This window comes from Podarcis tiliguerta (assembly GCF_965153285.1).
Source record: "Podarcis tiliguerta genome assembly, chromosome: 16".
In the NCBI taxonomy this organism is placed as follows: domain Eukaryota; kingdom Metazoa; phylum Chordata; class Lepidosauria; order Squamata; family Lacertidae; genus Podarcis; species Podarcis tiliguerta.
In genome coordinates, this window is record NC_139549.1 from 8,313,894 (window position 1) to 8,333,944 (window position 20,051).

At 49.1% G+C, this 20,051-nt stretch overlaps 1 protein-coding gene across 4 annotated transcripts; it reads right to left on the minus strand.

Annotated features, from left to right (window-relative positions):
- Window positions 1-274: 274 nt before the first annotated feature.
- Window positions 275-19,537, minus strand: LOC310666219 (protein S100-A1-like). Of its 4 annotated transcripts, none has more exons than XM_083416910.1 (3): window positions 19,397-19,537; window positions 1,669-1,864; window positions 275-616 (listed from the first exon to the last, which is right to left on the minus strand). In XM_083416910.1, the coding sequence occupies exons 2-3, from the start codon at window positions 1,807-1,809 to the stop codon at window positions 473-475; spliced, it is 285 nt and encodes a 94-aa protein (XP_083273036.1). In that variant the 5' UTR covers window positions 1,810-1,864; window positions 19,397-19,537; the 3' UTR covers window positions 275-472. The 4 variants fall into 4 exon arrangements, with proteins under 4 accessions (XP_083273036.1, XP_083273039.1, XP_083273037.1 ...); XM_083416913.1 differs by having other exon boundaries at window positions 1,669-1,811; window positions 19,397-19,499; XM_083416911.1 differs by lacking the exon at window positions 19,397-19,537 and adding an exon at window positions 3,277-3,400.
- Window positions 19,538-20,051: the final 514 nt, after the last annotated feature.

The following is a 20,051-nucleotide window of genomic DNA, read 5'->3' on the forward strand; positions in this document are numbered from 1 at the left end:
CAAAATATTTTTGCAGGCCAGTAAAATTGATGGCAGGCTACTGACATTCGTGGGCGTATTTATTTTAACAACACTGGCCGCATCAGTTGGTGCCGCCAGCGGTAGAAGTGAAATTGAATTTTTCTGTTTTTTAGTTTCAGCCCTTACGTGGATAGCTGAGTAGAAAGCCCGTGAAAGGTCCCAATCCTGGAACCGGAGGTGGTTGGCCCATCCCCAAATCTGCTCCTCCCCACTTTCCCCCGCAAGAAAAGCAGACCAGACCACCAGCAAAGGGTTGGGTGGGGGATGGCTTTTAATAAGCAGCGTTGTCTGGCGAGCGATTACATGGCACTGAAAGGTGCTCTCTTTCCTCCAGGCTGGAGGGAGAAGCCAAGGAGGCTAGGAGGGGGACCGGGAAGGAGACGGCAAGAGGGGTGCCATGCCAGGCTTGGCAAAGCAGCTGCTTCCGTGGCTCGCCAGGGCTTCAAGCCCCTCAGGAGTTCTCCCAGAAGAAGTTGTTGCAAGCCACAGTGAGGGCTGCCACCAGGACCACGAATTCCTGGAAATCGACCTCCCCATCGCCGTTCTCATCCAGGTCATGCATGATCTTGTCCACTGCTTCTGTGTCCTTCTGGGCCTGCAACACAGGAGAGAAGGGGTTCATTGTTTACAATTGTGTCGTTTTACTACTGCTGTTTGCATTGCTCGCCAACCCCGCTTACTCCCTGCCCCATGTAGTCACAGCTCCATCTAACCCACTCCCTGTTCTCACAGCTCCTCTGTATCTCTCCCTCTCTGCTTTACTCTGCTGTTGTTTAGAAACCATTTAAGAACCTGCCTTCTCTCCCACTCCCCTATCCTGCTCTGACTTCCTGCAAATCCAGGATTGTGATGCTGCTCTACAAATCATCCAATGGGAGCTGTGCTTTGACTTCCTAACATCTTTATGTATGCAGGGAGAGTGTATGCTACCAGTCCCGTACACAGCATTGCTTGGGAATTCCCGGGAACCAAAAAGATGAGAGCGGTTTTGAAAACAGTGGTTAAAATCGGTACATTTTCGAAAGGTTCAGCCTGCCGTCTTGAATCAAAATGGCACCCGGCTGCATCCAAACATAGAAGAAAAACCTTTTTCTTGATCTCTGGAACCATCACACAAAATTTGGTTAGAATGAGCACTGCTTTGAAGGATTCAGCAATCCGTGTTGATTCAAAATGGCACCCAGTTATATCCAAACACAGGCAGAAAACCTGCTCCTTGATCTCAGGAAACCCCATTCAAAATTGGGTTACATTATTGTAAGATGTGTCCGAATGCATAGCAAACAAACAGCATTCCAAAATATTTAACAGGACCAGCAGAAAGCTCCTGGTGCTGTTCAAACACCTGGTTTTCTGCAGCAAACTACCCTTGAAGATGGAAGATCTATTTCACTGTATTGACAAAGAAGCACTGATAGAACTATCCTTTATAAGTGAACCAGTTTGCATTGACCTGCAATGCGAACAGAACCCAATAAAGGCTTGCACGAATGACGGCAGACGAAGTCGTGCATCATCCCTCTGTTTAAATCCACCCAATGCCGGATTCGTGTGCTGCGGGGAGGTCCGGTATCGCTGTGCCGGCCAGTCAGGCTTGCCCTCCTCGGGGATTACTCCATTCCGTTTCCCCATTAAAACTTTCCATACCTCCAGGAAGCAGCCGAGCTCGTTCTGCAGCAGATCCTTCAGCTCCTTCTTGCTCAGCTTGTACTTGTCGCCCTCCTTGCCCGAGTAGCTGTGGAAGACGGAGATGAGGCCGTCCATTGCGCTCTCCAGCTGCGACGTCATTTCTGCGGTGGTGGTGGAGGAGGAGGAGGAGAGAAGCCCGATAAAAGAATTGACCCTGTGGAGGAATGCAGGGTGACCGTCAAACTCCCTGGGTGCATGCATGCAGCCATTAACACACAGCCCGGAAATGTCACACAAGGTGGGAAAACCCACCTACCCCATGCTGTAAGAACAGGAGCCTTCTGGGTCAGACCCGTGGCCCATCTAGTCCTGTTTCTCACAGTGGCCAAGCAGATGCCATAATGGGAAGCTCTCAAGCAGGATTCGAACTCAAGAGCTCTCTCCCTTCCTATGGTTTCCAGCCACTGGTATCCAGAAGATTTGCTGCCTCTGTCTGGTTGCAGAGCGTAGCCATCAGTGGCCTTATCCTCAACAAATTTATCCAGTCCTCTCTTAAAGCCATGCAACTCGCTGCGGCCATCGCTGCCTCCTGTGGCAGCAAGCTCCGTAGTTTAACTGCACCGCACAAATAAGTACCGTATTTTTCGCTCTATAAGACGCACCAGACCACAAGACGCACCTAGTTTTTGGAGGAGGAAAACGAAAAAAAAAAAATTCTGAATCTCAGAAGCCAGAACAGCAAGAGGGATTGCTGCGCAGCGAAAGCAGCAATCCCTCTTGCTGTTCTGGCTTCTGGGATAGCTGCGCAGCCTGCATTCACTCCATAAGACGCACACACATTTCCCCTTACTTTTTAGGAGGGAAAAAATGAGTCTTATAGAGCAAAAATATGGTACTTCCTTTTACCTCTCCCAAACCTCCCAACGACCCCTTTCTGTAGTCAGAAATACACCGTCGATTTGAAGCATGCTTAAAGCACATGACGTCCCCCAATCCTGGGAACTGTAGTTTAAGGGTGCTGGGAGTTGTAGCTCGGTGAATGGCAAAGTACAGTCTCCAGGATTCTTGGGGGGTGGGGTGGGCAGGGAATATTCTTTAAACGTATGGTGTGTACACAGATAATTCCCCAGCCATATTCTCAGGCTATGCTTTTGAATCAAGGAAGAGAGATCCAAAGTAAGAGAGTGAGGCTCCGCCATGTTGGCATTCTGGACAGGAGTCCCAGGCGTAAAGCACAGCGACAGGGAAAGGGCAGGCACCCTCATACAGCTCTGTGTATATTAGTGTGTTGGACTAGGGCTGGATAAACCCAGGTTCAAATCCCCCTGCCAACTTGTCGGCTTTGGGCCAGTCACTCTGTCAGTGTGACTAGCACTGCAGGCCTTTTGGGAAGATATAAAGGGAGATTGGGGAGACTGCATTGGCCATCCTCAAGTCCTTGGGGGGGGGGTATAACTACAATCAACAAAATGGCACAAGAAGACTCTTGCATTTTCAGTTTTACAGTCACTTAAATGTTGGGGCCACCTGTTCCTGGCTTCGAAAACCCTTGCCCTGGCTTGCTCCCACCACACCTGCCTCCCACCCTCACCTGTGCGGGCGCAACCCCAAAACCATCACCCTCACCTCTCTTTCTGTCCTCAGTTCTGTGCGTCGCAGCTGCCTCTGACAAAGCGAGTCCAAAATAGCTGGTCAGTGGCTTTAAATACGATCCCAACGCCCTCCCCCAAAGGAAGAAACCGATACCAGCAGCTGGACAATGTGGCTGGGAGCTCACCGGGCAAGCAGTGTCCAAATTTAAAGGGGCAGGGTGGGTGCAGGATTAGGCAGGATTCTCTCCACCACACCCAGATGGAGCCACTAAGCCCAGGGAATGACTGAATACAGTGGAAAAATTCTCATGCTATGCAAACAGGACTCCTTTTCTTCTTCTTCTTACTCCCTGCCGAATGTGTGATCCAGAAAACCCTCATGCTTTTTGATGGAACTGTGTCGCTCCCCCAAAAGGCTAGCGAATAAAATCTGCCCTGTGCCAGCCCCAAAAACCCACAGCTGGAAAAGGCTGGGGTTCTGCAACCCCCGTGGTCAACACACAAAGCAAATCTTTGGCCTTGTTTTCACAGATGTATTTCTCTGTTATACTTGACCGCTGCTGGAAGTTCTTTTCCCTCCATCGCCCGCTATATTTCTCTGCTCCTTGGCCCGATCAAAGAGCGCAATTGTCCTCTGCGATACGTTGAAAGCTCAAAAAGGAAGCCTCATGCTATGTGACGCCCAAATGTGTGCAGAAGCCGGGGTACTTCTCTTCCTCCACTCAGACTATCAGCTCAATCCTAGGCAGGGCCGGTTCCACACCTGGGGGAGCCCTGAGGGGCTGACTGGGAACCAGTGGTGTCAAAGCGAGGCCAGGACCTGACGTTTTAATTGCCCACAATGCGCCAGGGCCACTCAGGGGCATTCTGGGAAACTGAAATGGCAGCTCATAGACCCAACCGCCCAATGTGTGCTAGGGGCAGCTGCTGGTGGGCCCACCTGGGGTCTTAGTGCCTGCTGTAGTGTGGCAGGAATTTATGTATAGGTTGTGGGGGGGTTGCCCCTCCAGCAGATATCACGCACATGCACCCCACTACCAAAATCAGCACACTTTTGTGACTTGTCCCCACAAAACACTTCGTCACAGTTTCTTCCTATCTATTCAAAGGGCCTCTGCTGCACAATACCAAACGTAACAATTCACAGTATCTATGTACTGATTCACTGGGAAAACTTCAGAAATTAATATAGACTTGTGAGCTCAGCTACTCAGCAGCCCCTCTGCCTGAGTGATAATTCCTGGCATCCTGATACCTGAGTGCCAGACAGGTAGCCATTCCAGAAATAACAAACCCAGATGAAGACAAAAGGGTGGGATTAACTTGGCTGGGAGACAGGGAAATGTAAATATCTCTTTTGTTTCACTTGATGGGTGTGTGGTGGAGGGCAAGGGGAGGCATGGGGCAGGGTCCAAGATGCTCAGATTACTGCCACCAGACCTCCCCTTTCATGATGTAGCCGTGATGTATTAGTGATGTAGTTTTGGGGGGTGTAACATGGGGATTAGGGACACAGGTGGCGCTGTGGTCTAAACCACAGAGCCTAGGGCTTGCCGATCAGAAGGTCTGTGGTTCAAATCCCCATGACGGGGAGAGTTCCCGTTGCTTGGTCCCTGCTCCTGCCAACCTAGCAGTTCAAAAGCACCTCAAAGTGCAAGTAGATAAATAGGCACCGCTACGGCGGGAAGGTAAACGGCGTTTCCGTGCGCTGCTCTGGCTCGCCAGAAGCGGCTTAGTCATGCTGGCCACATGACCTGGAAGCTGTACGCCGGCTCCCTCGGCCAGTAAAGCGAGATGAGCGCTGCAAGCCCAGAGTCACCCGCAACTGGACCTAACAGTTAGGGGTCACTTTACCTTTAACATGGGGATTAGCAGCTAATAAAAGTTTGGGTTCTCTTTTGTTCAGGGCTTTCATCTTGTTTCACCTGGTAGCAGGTGGGAGTCCTGTTGCGACAGTCTTCAATAAAGACAAGCCTACTGGGTGCTGTTTGCTCTGGTATTCCTGGCTGGTGCCCTTGGTTTTTTTTGGCCAAGGGAGCCCTCAGATTTCTCTGTTAACAGTTGGAAGCCAGTCGCTAATGCTGGTCCTGATCCTACCCATGTTTACTCCAAACTTTGAGTTCAATAAGAGCATTGAAAAGCGGTGCTGAATCAGGCCCATCTAGTCCAGTGTCCTGTCCTAAGAGCTCAAGTGGTGGCTGTTAGAACTGTTAGGGTGGAAGGCAGGGAGCCCAGCAGTAGGTGGCGCCAGAGAGCCAACGGTCCCATCCTTTCTCTTCCTCCCTGCTGAGTTCTCCCAGGGGCAACCCTGAGACTAAGCAGGAGGAGGAAGCGGACAGCCAGGGTCACCCTGGAAGTAAGAAGCCATGGCAGTGACCCATTTACCCTAATGGACCAGCCTCTGCGGCCTAAGGGTCAACCAGATGACCCTGGGAAGCTTGCAAGCCAGGCCTGAGGACAACATCAACTCTCCCCTCCTGCGGTTGACAGAACATTAGCAGCTGCAGCTAAGCTAACTTCCTAATCTTCTTTTAAAGCTGTTGCAAGTTGGTGGCCATTGTTGCCTTTTGTGGGAGCTTGAAAAGGGGAAGTCCTTCGTTTTGTCTGTCCCGAATCTACCCAACATTCGACTTCACTGGATGTGCCTGAGTTCTAATACGATGCAAGAGGGAGGAAAAACTTATCCGCTGTCTTCACAACGTGCATAATTTCGGACAGCTCTTCTCTCCCGTTCCCCCTTCCTCGCCTTTTCTCTAAGACCTACTCAGTAAGTAGACCTAGGATTGCTAGGGACGCGGCTGGCGCTGTGGGTTAAACCACAGAGCTAGGACTTGCCGATCAGAAGGTCGGCGGTTTGAATCCCCGCAACGGGGTGAGCTCCCGTTGCTCAGTCCCTGCTCCTGTCAACCTAGCAGTTCGAAAGCATCTCAAAGTGCAAGTAGATAAATAGGTACCGCTCTGGCGGGAAGGTAAACGGCGTTTCCGTGCGCTGCTCTGGTTCGCCAGAAGCGGCTTAGTCCTGCTGGCCACATGACCTGGAAGCTGTACGCCGGCTCCCTCGGCCAGTAAAGTGAGATGAGCGCCGCAACCTCAGAGTCGGTCACGACTGGACCTAATGGTCAGGGGTCCCTTTACCTTTTTATTGCATGGCAGATAAATGTAAGGAAAGATGTCGTACCTGAATTTTCTAAATCGACAACCTTTCTAGCTGAGGTGATACACTTCATGTAAACAATATACCTCAATACAGTTTTATTTTATTGATTGCATTTATACCCCAAAGAGCTTAAGGTGGCATGCATGGCCCTCCCACCTCTTCATTAACCCCCAAAACAACCCTGCAAAGTAGGTCAGGATGAGAGGCAGCTACGAGAGCCAGTGTGGTGTAGTGGTTAAGAGCGGTAGTCTCATAATCTGGGGAACCGGGTTCGCTTCCCCGCTCCTCCACATGCAGCTGCTAGGTGACCTTGGGCCAGTCACACTTCTCTGAAGTCTCTCAGCCCCACTCACCTCACAGAGTGTTTGTTGTGGGGGAGGAAGGGAAAGGAGAATGTTAGCCGCTTTGAGACTCCTGAAGGGGAGTGAAAGGCGGGATATCAAATCCAAACTCTTCTTCTTCTTCTTCTTCTTCTTCTTCTTCTTCTTCTTCTTCTTCTTCTTCTTCTGGCCCAAGGTCCCTCAAATGAACTTCACAGGGCCAAGGTGGGGGGATCTGAACCCTGAACTCTCCCAGGTCCTAGTCTGAAACTCCTACCAGTGGCTCTCACTATGAGTCCTCGACTATGTGAACTATACATAATATATGTGTTTCTGTTTCTGCTTGCCTGCACCAACATATCAGCTCTTTTTAAAAGGAGTTTGTTTCTTCAAATTTTCTTCCAATGGTCAAAGAAGAATCCCCCCCCCCCCAAAAAAAACTCCCGGATATTTGGGCAGACTGGCATCAGACCGAAATCATCCAGCGAAATCTCGGCAGTGGCACGTTGGCCGGGCGCGACTCCTGAGAGGGTTTTTTTCTTTGGTCAGCGCCCGGTCTATTAATACCGCGAGTACGGTTTCTGCCGTAACGGTGGCATTGTCCGGGGACCTGTAACCCAACCTCTCGATAAGGAGGGCCCGCGATCGGGTGTCTCTGCCAGCTTCCTATCGGACAAAGGGTGCTGTCAGAGGAGGCCGCTCGGGTGACGGATCCGGGCCCACCTGACTCTGGGTTACGCAGGGATGAGAAAGGGCCCTTGTTGAATGAAAACGCGCTGCCCTCAATGGTTGCCGCGGAAACGGAGGAGACCCGAAACCGGATTCCGGGCCTGGAGCCGGGACAAGCAAAGCCCAACTGGAAATAAACAAAAAAGAAAAAAAACCACAACCCACCCACACGCCTCGGGTCCGGTTACGAGACCTGGAGCTTGCGGCAAGAATAAACCGGCATTAATGATGCAAGGGGGAGACCATTAATCATGCATTGTGTTATTGTGCCTTTTCCTCCTCCAGAAGTGGATTTAGCATCCTTGTTCTCGGCATAAGGCACAATGTTTCATGCCACCCCGGGCACACACATGAGGCAAAGTCAGCTCAGGGCAGGCGGGGCTGCAGTTCTCAGTCGGCTGCCGTGTGGGGAAATGTCGAGGGCACCCTAGGGGTGTGGCAAAAGGCAGGGCTGGCCATATTTTTTTAGCAAAGCGTGGGAAGGCTTCAGAGTTGCGGGATCATCTTTGTTGGGGTGGAGGAGCCTGGTGCAAAATGGCGGCTCGTGGGGGCAGAGCTAGGCTCAACATGGCCGCATTGGGGACGGAGCCCAGCCAACAACAGAGCTTGGGAACTTGCAGTGGAGGAAATAATTACCTACGATACGATAATCTTTATTGTCATTGTCCCATACAGAACAACGGAATTGAAAAATCATGTAAGACATTCAAAACCCATGCTACGGCAGCCCATGAGCCAAGCATTGTGTATACAAGAGAAAAAATGAAACACAATATTCAGTAAGGTAAAGGTAAAGGGACCCCTGACCATTAGGTCCAGTCGTGGCCGACTCTGGGGTTGCGGCGCTCATCTCGCTTTATTGGCCGAGGGAGCCAGTGTACAGCTTCCGGGTCATGTGGCCAGCATGACTAAGGCGCTTCTGGTGAACCAGAGCAGCACACGGAAACGACATTTACCTTCCGGCTGGAGCGGTACCTATTTATCTACTTGCACTGGCGTGCTTTCAGACTGCTAGGTTGCCAGGAGCAGAGACCGAGCAACGGGAGCTCACTCTGTCGCAGGGATTCGAACCGCCGATCGGCAAGTCCTAGGATCTGTGGTTTAACCCACAGCACCACTGGCATCCCTACAATATTCAGTACAGTAGTCTAATTTGAAGGCACAGGAGTAGCTTTGTAATAGCCTACCGTATTTGTTGGTTTCATTTATTTGTTTGCTTGCATTTATATCCTGCTTTTTACTCCATGTCAGAAACCATATTGTTCCTATCCATCCAGACACTGACCAGGCCCAGGCTTCAGCAAGTTGGTGGACTCATGTGCTTTCCTGCTTTTTATTGTTAATGATGATTATTATTCATAATGGTGATGATATTTTAGCCTCCTTGAGTTTCCTAGTTGCTGCCCTAGTCCAGGTGTTGCCAACGTTTTCGGGATAGAGGGCACCATTTTAAAATTTCGAGCTATTGCCGTGGGTGCCGCTCACAAAATGGCGTCTGTGTGGATGTGGCTTATCACAAAATGGATGCCACAGGAGTGTGGCATAATGCAAAATGGCTGTCTTAAGAGGTGCTGGTGGACACACAGACAACCTCTGCCCTTGGTTCTAGCAGCCTGGTAGGAGTTAAATCAGATTTGCAGGGAAGACTTGGCAAGACTCTTATCAAGGGGAGGTCTCTTTGCATTATATCAGAGGATTTCAACCTTTTTGAGTCCACATCTCTCTTGACCACTGCATTATACAGGTTCCTGCAAGGCTGAATGGTAAAGTTTCTATTGCCGCACAAAGTTTCACATGCACCTTCTGTTCCACCCAGGCTCTCTACGGTGTTTCAGACTCTACAATCACTCTGCTCCCCATCCTCTATATTAGCGGGTCCCCAACTGCAAATTTGTTCATTTTAGATAGATATAATCATTTGACTGTCATTAAAAATAATCAACGAAGCTGCTTGCTAAAAAAGCCTTCAGATCCTTAATATGCTGCAATAAAACACGGCAACGTAAAACAACATTTTTTTCTAAAAAGAGAAAGACAAAAACTACTTGAATTAGCTTTTATGGAAGGTCATTATTTTCTTAATACAATATTGTATTAAGGGGCAACCTGTTTTCCCATAATTTATTTCAAGAGTCCCTTGCAGTTTTCACTCTTAGGTGTTATTCTTCCTATTACAGCCAAATCCCAAAGTTTCTTAGGAAATTCTTTCCACGAAGGGAGTAATGGAACTTTCCAGTTTTGAGCCATTAACATTCTTACAGGTATTTGCAGATAGGAGGCCTGTTCCTTATGTTATTTCTTTAGGGTAGGTGACATATAGTTCTGCCCTATCAATAGTGGATCTAAGGGAACTTCATATTTCAATACTGTTGCTGTTATTCTAATGATCACCTTCCACTGTATTTTTGTAAAAGATCCACGTCCACCACATGTGGTGATATGTTCTGTTCTGCTTTCTGCAAATCTGCCTCTTGGCTTTCTCTGTTGCCTCCGAGTTCGTGGTGCTGTTACCCGCAAAGCCCCTTTGTTTGGTGAGGCTGCATTTGTTATTGTCTCTCTTTGCCCCCCACCTCAGCCTTCCACTCGCTTTATGAGCAGTTGGGACTCATGACATCATCGTCAGGCTATTCTGGCAGCCAAGATTTCACTTCTCTGGCCTAGCGAAGGAGAATGTGAGGGAGTCAGGCACAAAACACCCCCCCACCCTGTCCAACATTTCTCCAATGAAAATAAAGGGTAAAGGGGACCCCTGACCATTAGGTCCAGTCGTGACCGACTCTGGGGTTGTGGCGCTCATCTCACTCTATAGGCCAAGGGAGCTGGCATTTGTCCGCAGACAGCTTCCGGTTCATGTGGCCAGCATGACTAAGCCACTTCTGGTGAACCAGAGCAGCGCACGGAAACGCCATTTACCTTCCCACTGGAGTGGTACCTATTTATCTACTTGCACTTTGACATGCTTTCGAACTGCTAGGTTGGCCGGAGCAGGGACTGAGCAACGGGAGCTCACCCCGTCGTGGGGATTCGAACCACCGACCTTCTGATTGGCAAGTCCTAGGCTCTGTGGTTTAACCCACAGCGCCACCCGCATCCCAAATGAAAATAGGGATGTCCAATTCCATAGTAGTAGTATGACTAGTGATTATTATTATTATTATTATTATACAGCACCCATCCTACTGGCTTGCCCCAGCCACGCTGGGTGGCTTCCAACATATATAAAACATAATAAAACATGAAACATTAAATAAACCTTCCCTCTACAGGGCTGCCTTCAGATGTCTTCTAAGGGTTGTATAGTTATTTATCTATCCAGGGGGGTCACATAACTCTGTACTCTCCAACATTGATGAAAATAGGGACGTCCTAATGAAAAGTGGGACATTGCAGGGTTAAGAAATCAGAAACTGGGACAGATTCTGTAAATCCAGGACTGTCCCTGGAAAACAGGGACACTTGGCAGGTCTGACAACATCAGGGCTTGCTCCAGTCAGATTGTAAAGGCCCCCCCCCCCCCCATTTTACATGTTATATGATTTGTCTTAGTACTTTAAAATTGTAAACCACCTTGGGTGCCTCGGCAGAAACATGGCTTATTAATGCAATGAAATAACAACAACAACAATATTGACAGAGTGTGGGAGTCGGGTCTACTCCTGGCTTGCCTCTCCACACGGATATATTACAGTCAACATAGTGAATCACTGGGTAGTGATTGATACGGCTGCTTGCATGCCATTTCGAACAATGACTAGCCAGAGCATGAAACCAAGGGCAAATTCCAGATTGCCAACACGAGCACACCTCGGTTGGTTCTGCTTCTGAGTTGGCAAGCCGGCCGCCATTTTGTATTCCCCCACAATGCACTGGAAATGGTGAGGGGAAATGGCAGGCGCCACCAGCACGCACACAGAGAATGTGGAGGATATCCCACGAATAGTCTACAAAATGGCCTTCGATGAATAGACGAGGGCCTTGAAAATTAAAAAAAGAAGAAGCACATCAAATTCTACCAGAAAGGTAGTGAAATGTTTGGCCCAGCTTTGCATTAAAGTACCGGTCATCGGCCACTAGTGGGCGATGTGTGCTGTTATCTCTACTGCTTCCCAGGCCTTTGCCACCGAGAACATCAGCTGATTTTGCAAGAGTTTAAGGCGTGGACCAGAGATGCTCCAGAGACCTGCCAGCATTCCATCGCTCTCCGAATTCCTCCACGGTCTAATATTTCTCTCTTGCTTCCTGTCCCCAAACAGTTGTGTAATTGTGTAATTGCGCTGCGGCGCTGTGCAATGGAGCCTTGTCATTTTTCCAGAATGGAACGACGTTCTGGAATGTTCCCACTTCCACCCAGCCTTATACACGGCCTTTGGTTTATTTTCTTTTATGAAATACATGTAAAAGGTTTCGGTTTTTTTAAGAAAAGCACAGTCATTCCTGCGGTATCGGGGCACGGCGGCACATCACGGTCACACTGCGCACCGTACATTTAACGGAGGATTATACCACTTCAAGGGACGCGGGTGGCACTGTGGGTTAAACCACAGAGCCTAGGGCTTGCCAATCGGAAGGACGGTGGTTCGAATCCCCGCGATGGGGTGAGCTCCCGTTGCTCGGTCCCTGCTCCTGCCAACCTAGCAGTTTGAAAGCACGTCAAACTGCAAGTAGATAAATAGGTACCGCTCCGGCAGGAAGGTAAACGGCGTTTCCGTGCGCTGCTCTGGTTCGCCAGAAGCGGCTTAGTCATGCTGGCCACATGACCCGGAAGCTGTACACTGGCTCCCTCGGCCAATAAAGCGAGATGAGCGCCACAACCCCAGAGTCATCCATGACTGGACCTAAAGGTCAGGGGTCCCTTTACCTTTACCTATACCACTTCAACAGTCATAGCTCCCCAAAAAAGAATAATAATCCTGGGAGTTTTTGTTTGTTAAGGGTGCTGAGCATTAGTAGGTGGTCCGGCTTCCCTTCACAGAACTAAAATTTTCAGAATTCCCTGGGAAGAGGGGTTTATTGCTAAACCGCTCTGAGAATTGTAGCTCTCTGGCCCTTGCTTACATTCTCTGTATCAGCAACTGGCAACTCCTGCCCTATGTCTAGAATCTCCCTGACAAAATGGTGTCGGGGCGGAATTTTCCAGAACTGGTAAAAATGTCTGGGAAAGCCCATATTTGAAGTATTCTGGGGTGTTTTTTTTTGGCGAATTTCCTAAAAAATAGCTAAAACGTATACTTTTTGATGGAGATCTTGCAAAAAATAAAAAATAAAATAAAAGCTCAACAACATTTGCTCCGTCTGGATTTGCACTTTTTGAAATATGGAAACCCTAATGTACAGTCCACTTATGAAGGGTTTTACCGTATTTTTCGCTCTATAAGACGCACCAGACCACAAGACGCAACTAGTTTTTGGAGGAGGAAAACAAGAAAAGAAATATTCTGAATCTCAGAAGCCAGAACAGCAAGAGGGATCACTGCGCAGTGAAAGCAGCAGTCCCTCTTGCTGTTCTGGCTTCTAGGATAGCTGCGCAGCCTGCATTCGCTCCATAAGACGCACACACATTTCCCCTTACTTTTTAGGAGGGAAAAAGTGAGTCTTATAGAGCAAAAAATACGGTAACTTATAGGGGTACCCAGACAAGTCCTATGACATGCCAAGGCACCCACAAGCCACAAAGTTCCCAGGAGAACAATAAAACACACTGAGATGAAGTATTTTTGGTATATGGGTTCAAATAGGCCACAGCATGGCTGTCCATGAGAGGTGAGGTAGAGTACCTCCACCCCTAAGCTGGACAACTATTGAGGCCCACTGATAAAGAGGTGAGCGGACTTCTGAGAAGACCCATCGGTGGGTTTACTCTGAGTAGGACTAATTGTCCCAGAAAGGCCTATTATAGCCTATTGATATCTATCTTGTTGACCCCTCAAAAGCTGCCATAATATATTGTCTGAACTAATTATTAATGGTGGGGAGGAGAACACCCAGAGCTCTTCACTGCAGTATAAGCTTTCTAGAAAGGTGTCGTTTTCCAACAACAGAGCATCTAGGATATCATCCTTCCATAGGCTTGATTTCGAAAATCGGAAGCTTGTTGTGTTTGGTCAACGTGGAGTAACTGTGCGCTGTACCCTTCCGGTCAACCTATCCGCTGGAATCCCACCTCCCAACCCTTCTCTTCCCTTGGAGCCAGAGGATACACACCGCAGGCTTGTGTTAGGTTCCCTACCATCAGGGCCGTCTTAAGCATATTCAGTAAGGTAAAGGTAAAGGTACCCCTGCCCGTACGGGCCAGTCTTGACAGACTCTAGGGTTGTGCGCCCATCTCACTCAAAGAGGCCGGGGGCCAGCGCTGTCCGGAGACAGTTCCGGGTCACGTGGCCAGCGTGACATCGCTGCTCTGGCGAGCCAGAGCCACACACGGAAACGCCGTTTACCTTCCCGCTAGTAAGCGGTCCCTATTTATCTACTTGCACCCGGGAGTGCTTTCGAACTGCTAGGTTGGCAGGCGCTGGGACCGAACAGCGGGAGCGCACCCCGCCGCGGGGATTCGAACTGCCGACCTTTCGATCGGCAAGTCCTAGGCACTGAGGCTTTAACCCACAGCGCCACCTGTGTCCCCAGCATATTCAGTGCTGTGGTGCAAAGATCTCTCCAGCACAGCCCCCCCTCATTTCCTAGAGCTGTCGACCTTTTCCCAAGCCTCTGTGGGTATCATGCCCCTGCATGCCCACCAGCCAGTACGTTTCCAAGCACAATTCAAAGTGTTGGTGCTGACCTTTAAATCCCTAAACGGCCTCGGTCCTGTATACCTGAAGGAGCGTCTCCACCCCCATCATTCTGCCCGGACACTGAGGTCCAGCACTGAGGGCCTTCTGGCGGTTTCCTCGCTGTGAGAAGCCAAGTTACAGGGAACCAGGCAGAGGGCCTTCTCGGTGGTGGCACCCGACCTGTGGAATGCTCTCCCACCAGATGTCAAAGAGATAAACAACTACCTGACATTTAGAAGACATCTGTTTAGGGAAGCTTTTAATGTTCAATAGGTTGTTGTATTTTAGTGTTCTGTTGGAAGCTGCCCAGAGTGGCTGGGAAAACCCAGCCAGATGGGCGGGGTATAAATGATAAATTATTATTATTTAGTTGGCAGGCGCAGCTTCCATCCTAAGTTTCTGCAGGGATTGCTCTCCTCTCGCAGAGGCTTGGGAGGCAAGCTGCATGCCCGCCAGCCGTATGGTTGATGGGGCACAGCTGGCAGGTGTGCAGGGAAAGGGGAGGCCACCAGCAAAGCTGGGCAGCTCCCCCACTCACCGGGGCGCCCTTGAGAAGCCAGTGCCCTGGCACAACGTGCCAGTAAGCCCAATAGGAAAGACAGCTCTGCCTAACAGAGAGCTGCGTATATACTCTTGTTCAGACACCTGGTAAATTTCTACCACAAGTGTGGAGTCTGAATCCGCCATCGAGATTCTTCGCATTTTAGTGAGAAGTTCTCCATTTTGACGCAGTTCTCCAGCCAACCAATGCGTACCAAAAAAGGCATTTAATTAGGAGGAAATTGTGCTTAGATATGCATATATTAATGAGAATAGCAAAATGCATGATATTGGGGGAAATGGCTTGCAAAAATGCGTATATTATTCAAAATTGCACGTAAAATGTGGACTTAGGATAACTTTGCATTAAAAAGCCGACAAATTTTCATGAAAGTTAAACTGTGCAAATTTCTGCAGAAAGTTGAAGAGCTGAATTTAAAATTGGAGAGATGGTGATGGGATGTTTTGTTCCTGCCAAATAATGTTCAGTTCATATTAAGTTCACCTGTTCCTGTCCACCTGTTCCTGTTCTTAATGTGCGGCTGACCACATCTATGGAATGTGATGGCTATGCCTTTTAAGTTTTGTTATATTAATCACTTAGTTTAATAAGGAGTATATCAATCATTTAGTGATAGTTTAGTAATGGAGGTTTTCATGCCTGTCTAACTCTGTGTTCCTTTCCCAACCCTTTAATCTATTGATGATTAATGCCTATATGCAGCCTATATGCAACCCTTGCTTTTGTCCTTGTGTTAACCCATACGTGGCAATGCTGTAATATTCAATAAAAGGGACTCCCCGAGTCATGCTCGAGAGATGCCTCCCGTATGACACCTGTTACTCGTCTGTTGTTTATTTCAATCCAACAAGATGGGAAACCGACTTACAGATTTGTACCTCCTTAGCGGCTCATAGGGAAGTCAGAGAATTCTTACCAAAATGGGGATCAGAAATTTCTGGTGCTTGCTCACTCGTCCCCTGTCCAGAAGACAAACCAGTCTGGCGAATATGATCAGTCCTTTGCTATCATTTTCTGCTCTCAGTCTGCAAGCGATACTTGATTATTTTCCCCTGTGCTTCCTTTGCATTTATGTGATGTATTTTTGTGTTTATATACTGTGAAATGCCCTGTTATCCTCGGATGAAGGGCAGTATACAAATGTAATATAAATATAGATAGATAAATAAAATTACTTCAGTAACTTACGTACGACAGCAATACAAACAGCACAGTATTGGGCAGAAGACTAACTGTATGAGACAAACACAGGGTGGGACGGGAAAATATGCCTTCTTAAATTGCTAGTGGCTCATTGTGCCCAAGCCATTTTGCTCCCTGAGGCAAAGGAAATATTGCCTCCCCCCAACAAAAATGCCATGTACAAAATCTGACCAGATCAGCAGTTTCGTTTTATTTCTAGACCAGCAGTGGGACATTATCCCTCACCATGCCTGCGGGCCACAGGCTAGCATGGAGGGTTACAAAGCAAGCTGGTTTAGTGAAGTTGGGGGGGGAAGGTGGGGGCCGTCCCCCTATCCTTTGCCACCTGAGGCAGATGTGTCACTTTATTGAATAGCAGAGCCGGTTCTGGTACTTTCTGAACAGGAAGGGGTTGGGAACGGAGGGTTGGGAGGGGGAGAAGGGGAGCTGTTTACAACTGTATTTTCTTCCTCTGCCAAGACAGAGAACTCATTCAGTTCCTTGGTCCAGTAGCACCAGCGGTGCTGAGCCTCGCCCCTTCCTTTGCCCGTGGGATTTTGGAAAAGCGTCTCTCTCTCTCTGTGTGCACAGGAACCGGGGGGGGGGGGGGCGAGCAGTGGAACGAGTGAGATGTTTGCAAGAACACGGGGTGGGTTGGAACGGAGGGAGTTGTATCTGATGTCGAAGCACAAGAAGAGCAGTGTCTCAAATCCAGGGGTGGATTTAGAGGCCGCCCCACCCCTGGTCACCGCCACCTGCGTTAAGGGTGCCAGCGTTCCTTGCTAAAACATCGCCATCAATCGACAAGCAAGTCAAGGAGGGAGACCGACGTCACTTGCTGTTTGGTGGAGCGAATGCGCCATGGGCCAGCCTTTCAGCCTATCATAGAATCATAGAATGGTAGAGTTGGATATATGGGCGGGGTATAAATAATAAATATTATTATTATTATTATTATTATTATTAGCTGAGATTCCTGCATTGCAGGGGGTTGGACTAGATGACCCGGGGTCCCTTCCAACTCTAAGGTTCTATGATTCTACCATTTGGTGGCAGCTGATAACTACCGAAGTCGGAGGGGTGGTGGGCAGGGCATCTAATGGGAGGGGGAGCCATCTCATTCTCCCTCCCTCGTCCCTTGCAAAGGGACAATGGGCACAAAGCAATTATCAAACGCAAGCACCAGATTTGGATGACGCCAAGGGTGCAGGTTCGATCCCGGGACGGGACAGCTGCATATTCCTGCATTGCAGTGGGTTGGCTTAGATGTTCCTCAGGGTCTAAAATTCTATGTTTCCCATCATCTCTGACCATTGGCCATGCTGGCTGCCAGGGGTTGGGAGTGCAGCAACATCTGGAGGACTGCAGGCTCCCTAAACTTACGAGGAAGAACATTTGCTTTTATTCTCTAATGTGTGACGTGGTTGACGGATCTGTGCCTGCAGCATCTTCTGGGTCAGAGATGAGTCATAGGTACAGATGGTGAAGCCGAGTCAACAGAAAACATGCAGCCATGGTGACTGACAGCTCAGCACATTGAAGGCATCATGGGAGACGCTCCTTGCTCAGAGAAGCCACATTGGTCTAGCGCTTGGATTATTCAATTCGTTAATGATCTGGAGTGAAGGAGGATGATCCCAATTCTGGGGTAGCCGACAGTTACCCTGCGTAGGCATTAAGTGCCACAGCCCTTTTCAAGGAGACCCATTCACCTGCGGGTAGATGACCTGAATCAGAGAAAATTAGGGCTTCCTTTAACTCTGGCTTGCATCTAGGAAATGCCTCTGGGCAGGTGCAGAGTGCCTTTTGCTTGCCAAACTGAGTAACCACCACCTAATCACCAGCCAGGTGAAAGGCATGGGGCACAGAGGCAGGCTGGTTTGGAGACTAGGTGCCCACATGGCACGCACGGGTGCCAGTTTGCTTTCCAGCCCCTCTAATGGTGCCCACAAAATATGCCTTTCAAAATCCAGAATGCATGAGGGGTGTTGGTCTTCCAGCTCAGTTCCTGTTTGCACTGGCTCATTCTCCTACACTGAAAGCACCCTCTTAAACATGCCAGGATTAGACCTTCCCATTCTGGACAGAGAAGAGGTGCAAAGAGCTTCTCTCTGCGAGAGAGCACAGTGGTCCTTTTCCCTGTTGGGGGGGGCAGCCGATTGGGGGTGGGAATGCCATTTTCACTCTTTCAAATGCTGCAGCCGTTTTGTGCTAGGCTGCACCTCCACAACAGCTGCTACCAGTAAATACTACTGATTATTATTACTATTACTGCATTTATGTCACAGAGAAAACGGCACAATCATAAAACCATGTAATACAATCCACCCCCCCAAAAAAAATCAATTAAAAACCCTGCAGCAGTGAGTTCCATAGATTCACAACCGCACAGTGCAGATGTGCAGAGCTTTGTTTGGTCTCTCCTAAATGTGCTGGCTCCCAGTCGTTCCCTGGGCAGTGCCAACGTTCCAGCAGAGAGAGAGAGAGAAAATAAAAACAATATCAACCTTCCATCCTATCCCCTCCATCACCACCCCTAAACTAACCCACCAAATGTGTTTGCCTTTTCCTGATAGGTGCTCAAAACATCTGGACCGTTTCAGCTGCCCTTTAGGGGAGGGCCGTCACACAGTGGAAAAGCACCTCCTTTGTACCCAGAAGGTCCCAGGTCTTGAAATGTCTCTCACCTGAAACCCTGACATTCAAGTGTAGCAAATGCTAAGACAAACAAACAAATGACCTGGTGCCGTATAAGGCAGTTTCCTGTTTTCCTTATCAACAGAGCTTTTTATTCAGAACAATGAGGACTAGGATCTTAACTTGACTTTTTGGCAGTGCCGCCTGTCTGAAACCCTTGAACGCAGCTGCCTGTCTGTCGAGACAGAGGGAATATTGATCTAGATAGACCAGCATAAGAAGACATTGTTGGATCAGACCCCCAGCCCCTCTCTAGTCCTGTCCTTACAGGTGCCAACCATATCTCCCAGCGACAAACCCACAAGCATAACAGCCCTCTCCCCTCCTGCGCTTCCCTCCGACCACGGAGGCAGAGCATAGCCCATGTGTCTAATAGCTATGAATAGCCTTCTATTCCCACGAATATGCCTGATGCGCTTTTAAAGCCATTCCGGCCATCACTGCATTCCTGTGGCAGAGAGTTCCACAGGTGAACTGTCCTGAATCTCCCAACACTCAGATTTGCCTGCAAGTTCTGCTGTTGTGGAGGAGAAGAGCCTCTCTCCGTGTTATCCATGTGAGGCGTAATTCTGTAAACGTCTGTCAAGCCACCCTTTCCCCTCGCCTCTTCCCTAATCTGAAAAGTCCCAGGCGCTGAGGTGATCTGTTTCGCGTGTCCTTTTCTGGGGAGAGCAGAGAGGAGGGGAAAGCCATGCCCAGTGCTGCCCCTTCCCCAATCCCCTTAAATCGAAACCACTTACTTAAAACCTGGAGGGATCTTGCGTGCGGCTGCTGCAGCAGGTCTGGGCTAGGTGGGTGCCAGAGGGACTTGCCTTGTACCCGGGCCTGGACCCTCCCCCCAGACCCTCCCCACCTCCGAGCACCAATGAAGGGAAGTCGGCAACCGGTCAGAAAGCACAGAAGTCTGTTTGTCTAGCCTGCTGTGGCCCAGCAGAGGAGGCCGTGGGCATAACAAAGGCCAATTGTGCCCCATCTCCGAAAAACAGCCGGCTCTCACACCCGCTACCTCTCAATTCTTCCTTCATAAAATGAAGGTGGGGGAGAAAAAATAACCCTCTGAGGTTTTTCAAGCAGCCAAGCTCAAATATTCGGTGCCTGGGTGCTTTTCGCTTGTTTGTTTTTTGACACAGCGTCCAAAATTCTGGGACAGGGAAAGCAAAAAAGGGGGTTATTGATTGGGGATGGTGAAGCTGTGGCCCCGCAGGTGTTGCGGAACTACAACTCCCATGAACCTTTGTGGTTGGCCACGCTGACTAGGGGCTGATGGGAGTTTTGAGCAGCGATAACTGGAGAACCACAAGCTCTCCATCTCTGTTCTGCCCCTCTCTACATGCATTTAATGTGTGATCCCTAATTGGTTGGGACCATAGCTGTCAACTTACAGATTTGAAAATA